General features: G+C 45.5%; 1 protein-coding gene across 1 annotated transcript; it reads left to right on the top strand.

Moving 5' to 3' along the window:
• Positions 1–1975: 1975 nt before the first annotated feature.
• On the top strand, positions 1976–3792 carry LOC121576055 (E3 ubiquitin-protein ligase TRIM63). Its single transcript, XM_041889345.2, is given in 2 exon segments — positions 1976–3031; positions 3034–3792. Coding segments are annotated over 2 exon segments (1071 nt in total). The 5' UTR covers positions 1976–2160; the 3' UTR covers positions 3234–3792.
• The last annotated feature ends 4982 nt before the right edge of the window (positions 3793–8774 follow it).

Genomic DNA, 8774 nt, shown 5'->3' with positions numbered 1-8774 from the left:
ACAACAACAACAGCAACAACAACAACAACAATAAGCATATTACATAACCACATTCTTGGTCTAGCCTGGAGCTTGCTCTGTTTCATGCATATACGTTTGGATTCCAGGCTAGGGTTTTATTATTAGTGCCAGTCAGTGGAGGCTGGTGGGAGGAGCTATAGGAGGACGGACTCATTGTAATGGCTAGAATGGAAACAATGGAATGGAGTCAAACATGTGATTTCCATACGTTTGATGTGTTTGATACCGTTCCATTTATTCCATTCCAGCCATTACAATGAGACCGTCCTCCTATAGCTCCTACCACCATCCTCCGCTGGTGCCAGTGGCCTTGGCCTGTGATGAGGAGTGTAGCCCTTCACCCCACCAGCCTGCACATGACTCTGTTTTTCAACATTACTGGAAGGACTGGGACAGGCAGGTTCAGAGAAGTCTTACATCACCACAACCTCATGCGTTTGTTGTGGTACTCTAGGCATGCTGGCATGGTCAGTTACATGGCTGTTGATACATTCAAACTGTCAATATATGTTTTCTGAGTGTTTTCTGGGGTGAAAAGATGGAAGGATGGATGATCTAGTCATGATTCAAAATCAAATGTTGTGTACTAGAAAGCACCGTTCAGTCATTCCACACAAGATAATAATGAAGGTGTGATATCCGACAGCACCCTCAGGTGAGCTACGATGAAGGCCCCTGGGCTACAGGTGAGCTACGATGAAGGCCCCTGGGCTACAGGTGAGCTACGATGAAGGCCCCTGGGCTACAGGTGAGCTACGATGAAGGCCCCTGGGCTACAGGTGAGCTACGATGAAGGCCCCTGGGATACAGGTGAGCTACGATGAAGGCCCCTGGGCTACAGGTGAACTAAGCTACAGTACCTGTGAACCAGTGTGGGTCTGTATACTGTGTGTCTTTCCTAAACTACTGACGGTCGGTCCCATCTCCTTCTCTAAGCCAAATTCAGCACGTTGACATGATTACACCCACATGGCTAAAACCTCTCTACACCTCCAACATGCCACAACCTGACAAAACATCCCTCCACGGTGGAAATGTTTGGGATCCCACCCCTGGAACCAAGCCCATGTGCATGAGTACACCCCTCCTGTGTACAACACCTATTTTGTTGTTGCTGGTTTTCAGAGGGGCACAATGAGTAACATGCTGTTCTGTGTTGTGGTGTGTGATGTGGACAGTATTGCACAAGCTGCTGTGATCGCCCAGGCTGGGTCGACCATGTGCTACTGGGGTGTCGAGGAGGCACATGACTTACTGTTTACAACCCCTAAACTTTCCAGAGTTGTGCAACGCACACACACACACACACACACACAAATTACAAACTATGTGGATTCTAGAACTTGGGTTCATTCTATTTCTATGTTATTTACTCTGTCAAATCTGCATTTCTTTCTGTCAGCCATGGATTAGATGTACAGTCTCCTAGAGCATCTTCAAGGAAACCAGCATGTTTACAATGTCTCTGTATAACACCAGAATGTGGACATGGTTATGTTATCACTAATCTCAGTTAACCCAGAACTAAAATCTGTCCACGAGAGATGAAGTTATAACATACCTAATGTCTGGCTATGAGAAGGCATATGCATTACGTGTGACCTATATCTGCAGAGGGCGAAAGGGGTCAATCAAAGATGTAAACAGATGTGAATGACCCTAGGCATGGGTTGTGGTGTTGTGGGTGACGAAACATGTTGTTATTGGCGGGACCTTACCCTGTCACAAGGAGCTTGTTTGGCCAGTTGTCTATTTGATTTGGCCCCTGCGTCTGGATCTCCCACAGAAGGAGAGAGAGGGGGTGTTGCTAAGTATGGAATGTGCCGGGGTCCGAAGGGATTCATTTTCTCAGAATTGAGCCTTGCAAACAAGCAAAGGGAGGGACCCGTGCCTCAGACGGCGTGGAGGCTCGGGTGTCACAGGCAGCCCAGCAGTATAAATAGTCAGTTGTGGCCGGAGAGTGGCTAGATCAAAATAAACCAAGTGAAGACAGCAGTCACTATACCAGACTGCAATAGAAGGAGAGACAGACACAGAGAAAGAAAGAACCACACAGCCTAAGACGAAGCGCCTAGGCCACCCACTCAGGATTTTAAGGACTTATACCTTGTGAGAACAGAGAAGCCCATCTATCCAGACATGGATATCCAGAGCGGCCAGGTGACGCACCAGCCCAGCCCCAGGGAGAGCCTGGAGAGCCAGCTGAGCTGCCCCATCTGCCTTGAGATGTTCCAGAAGCCTGTGGTCATCCTACCCTGCCAACACAACCTGTGCCGCGGCTGCGCCAGCGACCTCTACGACTCCCGCAACCCCTACCACTACTCCGGGGGCATCTTCCGCTGCCCCACCTGCCGCTTCGAGGTCGTCCTGGACCGCCACGGCGTCTACGGCCTGCAGAGGAACCTGCTGGTGGAGAACATCATCGATATCTACAAGCAGCAGCCGGAGAGCGGCGGCGGAGAAGTAGGAAGTAACGTTTCAGACCCACCGCTGAAGGACAAAGATATCAAGGAGCCCATGTGTACAGAGCACGAGGACGAGCGCATCAATATTTACTGTGTGACCTGCCAGACGCCCACCTGCTCCATGTGCAAAGTGTTCGGCCAGCACAAGGACTGTGAGGTGTCACCCCTGCAGAGCGTCTACGATACCCAGAAGGCCGAGCTGCGGAACGCCGTAGATCTCCTTGCGGCGGGTAACAGCTGCGTCCAGGCCGTGATGGCTCAGATGGACGACACATGCAAGAGCATCGAGGAGAACGGCCAGCTCCAGAAGAGACGTCTGGGGGAGAGTTTCGACTTGCTCTACGCCATCCTGGAGGAACGTAAGGGCCAGCTCCTGGAAAAGATCACCCAGGAGGAGGAGAGTAAGCTGGGGTTGCTGAGGTCCCTGGTGGAGAGGTACACGGAGCAGCTCCAGGCTAGTATCAACCTAAAGGAGAAGGCGGCCCAGACCATGGAGAAGGGCAATGCAGCCGAGTTCCTGATTAGTGGGAAGGAGCTGATCGCACAGGCAAAGAGGCTGCTAAAGGCTCCAACATAGAGAGGCCCGAGCCTGGGTTCGAGAACATGGAGCACCTCACACTGTGCACAGAAGACGTGGAGGTCATCTTGTACCAAATGGGCTTTGGACTGGGGGATGATGATGATGTGGTGACAGAGGAAGAAGAAGAGGAGGAGGAAGAAGAGGAGGAGGAAGAAGAGGAGGAATAGTAAAAACTCTAACTAAAGACTGAATTATAAGTACTGTATTATTGCAGTTGAGGAGAGGTTTGGGTACTGAGATAGGGATTGGTTTGATGAACAAGCTGCTTTTTAAGAAAGAGTAACTAGTTTGTTTATTAACTAGTTATAACTAGAATGTTCACTGTGGTGAATACACAATTTAGAGTGCAATTCTGAAAAGTAGTTTTTTTCACTAACAAAATGCAACATTTTGTTTGGACTCTTTTTTTTATACTTTTGTATTTCTATATGTTTATACGGTACTGTTTTTGATATCTCCTGAAATGGATATCTCATGGAAATAACTATGTTTACACTTGAATGCTTTTCACATAATGTACATTGTTCAAGTCTAGACTAGATCGAAAAAAGAAAAAAACATATCAAAGCATTATTTATGTTATGTATAATATATCATTGTCTGTCAAACTATTGAAAACTTGAATTGCTGCAAAATGCACTTAATTCACTTGGTGTTGTTTTTAACACAACTGTAATATTTCTAATGTCATTGAGAGTTTAAAGAAATAAAGTGTTGCGGAAATACTTTGCTCGTCCTGTCAATGTCCCACACACCTCACTGACGAATAGTGCTTCATTTAGCGCTACAAATTGACATGGCTCATGAATTTAGACTATAGCCTTACTTAGTGTTCTTGCTGGTGAAAAATAGGGGCTATTTTTACAGGGCTAGAATGGGAGAGGTGGTGAAGGGCCTTAAAGGTCTGGAATAGATCAGTGTAGCAGGCTGGGTAGAGGAGGGGGGGGGTCTCATGTTTCTATCCCTGACCTAGCCTCTTCTCCACTTGTCTTGACCATTCCAGTTGCTGTCTAACTCTGTCTGGTATGCCTATGGGTCAGAAGTCAAGCCTGATACCATTATCGGACACGAATGGAAAAAAAAGAGGTGGCAGCAGCACTTTACAAAAACGGTCTGCGAGTCGAGACCACTTTGACCGGGGGTTATTTCTGATGGACAACGTAAATGTTAAGCTGGTCACATGGAAGTGATGCAGACAATTACATTGATGGAAGCTACAATCTATCTGCAATATTAAAGCTGATCTACACCCTAAAAAAAGAAAGGAAAGAAAAGGTGGTCACATGAATCCTTTGGTACATGCTATACATGCAATGAAAGTGCATTGAGTCAATAGGAGATTTTTGTGGTTTTGAAGCAATGTAATCCATTATCACTGTGGATCCTCTTCCGCAGATCTTCTATAAACCGATGACTTCAAATGATAGGCTATGTTTAATCCATTCGCCATTCAATACCAATGACCCATTTCTCTACAGTACATTTCCCAGTGTGTGAATAGACTTACAGGTTGTTCCATTTGATTTCAATCACTTTTTGACCACACCCTGTTTGTTTTGAATGTAACTTCCCATACATATTTGCCCATGTTAGAAGTGGTCAGAAATTGACTTTTTGAACCAGAATGCCGAAACATTTAGGAGATAGAGGTGGTCGAAGTTGACTCATTTTGCATACCCCATCATACCATGAGACATCCATGTCTGCATTCTAGAGTATACTGTGTCTCAACCGATGGCTGGAACAACACAAACACCTCAGATGATGTCAAATATGATCTAAGCTACAACATATGCGAAAATGAAAATAATCTGAGTTTACGTGTTTTTAGATAATTGATGTTAAAGGGACATATTTTAAATTTTTATTTAAATTTTAAATTAAAAAAATCAAGAAGATTATAAAATAGTTTGACAACCCTGTTTGTAAGCTTTTAAATTATATTAAACTCAACCGTTTATCTTTTCCAGTGATGAAGACATGGATGTCTCATGGTATGATGAGGTATGCAAAATTGGTCAACTTTGAGCACCTCTCTATCTCCTAAATGTTTTGGCATTCAGGTCCAAAAACTAACTTTCTTACGACGTGCAAATATGTGTAAAAAGTTTTGTTCAACTCAAAAGGGGTGCAGTCAAAAAGTGATTGAAATCAAATGGAACGACCCTTATGTAAGTAGCCTACATCAACAGCAACAGCAGTGAAACTGTGTGGAACCAAAGCCTGTATCACCATCTCTGGTGGAACTAGAGATAGTTTATCTGACATTGGTAGGCCTGTATCTTTATGAGAATGACCTGACTGCCCTCTGCTCTGGAGCCATCCAGCTGACTGCTCTCAGCCTCTCACTGACCACATGGTGCTGGTGAAGTACTGATAAAGACAGTCAACAGGCTGTCAGGCTGCACTCACTGAGAGAGCCCAGAAACCCCACCACCACCACCACTCACTGTTGTTACTGTACAGTACCAGCCAATGCAGCCAGAGCCCAGAAACCCCACCACCACCACCACTCACTGTTGTTACTGTACAGTACCAGCCAATGCAGCCAGAGCCCAGAAACCCCACCACCACCACCACTCACTGTTGTTACTGTACAGTACCAGCCAATGCAGCCAGAGCCCAGAAACCCCACCACCACCACCACCACTCACTGTTGTTACTGTACAGTACCAGCCAATGCAGCCAGAGCCCAGAAACCCCACCACCACCACCACTCACTGTTGTTACTGTACAGTACCAGCCAATGCAGCCAGAGCCCAGAAACCCCACCACCACCACCACTCACTGTTGTTACTGTACAGTACCAGCCAATGCAGCCAGAGCCCAGAAACCCCACCACCACCACCACTCACTGTTGTTACTGTACAGTACCAGCCAATGCAGCCAGAGCCCAGAAACCCCACCACCACCACCACTCACTGTTGTTACTGTACAGTACCAGCCAATGCAGCCAGAGCCCAGAAACCCCACCACCACCACCACTCACTGTTGTTACTGTACAGTACCAGCCAATGCAGCCAGAGCCCAGAAACACCACCACCACCACCACTCACTGTTGTTACTGTACAGTACCAGCCAATGCAGACAGAGCCCAGAAACACCACCACCACCACCACTCTACTCTACTCTACCGTGCAACTACAGAGCCTGGAGGCACACACTGTTATGTAGGGGAACCAAATCTGGTGTGTGCTGCCGCTGGCTAGCTGTTTAGGTTAAATGTCTGTCACCAGAGATTATGTACCGGTTAGTTCTGTACTAGAACGAGACACACTCCAGGAAAGCTTTCATTTAGTGTGTTTACCATACTGTACTACCGTATTAGAAGTTAGGCTACTGTAAAACAACCCACACCGTACTACCATATTAGACGGTAGGCTACTGTAAAACAACCCATACTGTACTACCGTATTAGACGGTAGGCTACTGTAAAACAACCCACACTGTACTACCGTATTAGATGGTAGGCTACTGTAAAACAACCCATACTGTACTACCGTATTAGATGGTAGGATACTGTAAAACAACTCATACTGTACTACTGTATTAGATGGTAGGCTACTGTAAAACAACCCATACTGTACTACAGTATTAGATGGTAGGCTACTGTAAAACAACCCATACTGTACTACCTTATTAGACGGTAGGCTACTGTAAAACAACCCATACTGTACTACAGTATTAGATGGTAGGCTACTGTAAAACAACTCATACTGTACTACTGTATTAGATGGTAGGCTACTGTAAAACAACCCATACTGTACTACAGTATTAGATGGTAGGCTACTGTAAAACAACCCATACTGTACTACCTTATTAGACGGTAGGCTACTGTAAAACAACCCATACTGTACTACCGTATTAGATGGTAGGCTACTGTAAAACAACCCATACTGTACTACCGTATTAGATGGTAGGCTACTGTAAAACAACCCATACTGTACTACCGTATTAGATGGTAGGCTACTGTAAAACAACCCACACTGTACTACCGTATTAGACAGTAGGCTACTGTAAAACAACCCACACTGTACTACCATATTAGACAGTAGGTTACTGTAAAACAACCCATACTATAATGCCGTATTGGACGATAGGTTACTGTAAAACAACCCATACTGTACTACCGTATTAGATGGTAGGCTACTGTAAAACAACCCACACTGTACTACCGTATTAGACGGTAGGCTACTGTAAAACAACCCATACTGTACTACCATATCAGACGGTAGGCTACTGTAAAACAACCCATACTGTACTACCGTATTAGATGGTAGGCTACTGTAAAACAACCCACACTGTACTACCGTATTAGACGGTAGGCTACTGTAAAACAACCCATACTGTACTACCGTATTAGATGGTAGGCTACTGTAAAACAACCCACACTGTACTACCGTATTAGACGGTAGGCTACTGTAAAACAACCCATACTGTACTACCATATTAAACCGTAGGCTACTGTGAAACAAGCTAGACATGACAAAGGCGACAGCTGCGTTTCCTGACGCTGCAAAATAACCTTCACACACCTGTCTCCAAGCTTCTACTCTTTAGACTCTTCAGCCCAGACGGAGTGGGAATGTGAACTGACTGTAAGGGATTTAGATCAGTTGTACACCATAACTTGTCAAAGTAGCATTAACATGACTTGAGATGAGAAGTATATTTGAGATGATGGCTGGTGTATTCTTGGCTTCCTGCCAGGTCCAGGTGGTTAGTGATAGACCTACGGAAGCCTGCCAATGTATGCAATACCTATAGCGGTATGAAGCCTATAGGTCTCATATGTCTGGTTTATGTGAGAGTGCATGGCCTGGTGGCTCATGTTACAGACAGTGCATGTGGATGTACAGTGCAGGCCACCACAGGCACCAGACAATGTGGCCCTGTCAATCTCAATCTAATTCAGTGTACAATATGTTTTACATAGGCGACGAATAGTTTTATTGCAGTATCGTTGATTACATTACAATTCTGACCTCTATATTAGTTAGACCTCTGTTTGGCAGGTTGGCCAGATGTCCAGCCCGTTTTACCATTGCAAATCTGTTACAGCTCACCTCAGGTTGGCAAACTTGGCATCAATGACTAGTCATTTCACTAAAGCTCAAGTGAAGTTTGTCCTTGACTCTTACATGTGTACAGTAACTATAGTAACACTGGCCAAACAGCTAACCTTTGCCTTTCATTTCTAACTTTAGACCTATCTAAAGGTCTGCTCTCTACTGTAACCTAAAAGGGTATTGACTTCCTCCACATTTGGGCTTGATTGGGCTGCAAAGGTGATCAACGTTGTGCTGCAGTGGCCAGCTCTTTCTAAGTGTAGCAGCCAGCAATGCAGCAGTGTTTTACTAAATAAGAGCAGGGACAAAGTAGGAGTGCTGGTTTAGGATCAGTTTGGCCTTTTAGATCAAAATGAGTAATATGACATGGACAGAGGGGTCCTGATCCTAGATCAGCACTTCTAAGTGTAGCAGCCATAGCAATGCAGAGTTTTACTAAATAAGAGCAGGACTTCCCCTGGAAGGCTACCAGTGCCTTGCTGGTCGCTAATTTTAGAGCCTTGAATCAGACTGCCCTTAGCCTTGCCTTGCCTCAGTGAAGGACACCTGATGCTTACCCTCTCTGTCCACCATCCTATCACTATCCTCCCCCTCTTAAACCAGGAATGGGGCCAATGCTTTAGTTAGACGGATGGCTGC

The sequence above is a fragment of the Coregonus clupeaformis genome, unplaced genomic scaffold, assembly GCF_020615455.1.
Source record: "Coregonus clupeaformis isolate EN_2021a unplaced genomic scaffold, ASM2061545v1 scaf1357, whole genome shotgun sequence".
Lineage (NCBI taxonomy): Eukaryota > Metazoa > Chordata > Actinopteri > Salmoniformes > Salmonidae > Coregonus > Coregonus clupeaformis.
The sequence above is the reverse complement of the archived record's forward strand: the minus strand, read 5'-3'. Positions and strand labels throughout refer to the sequence as shown.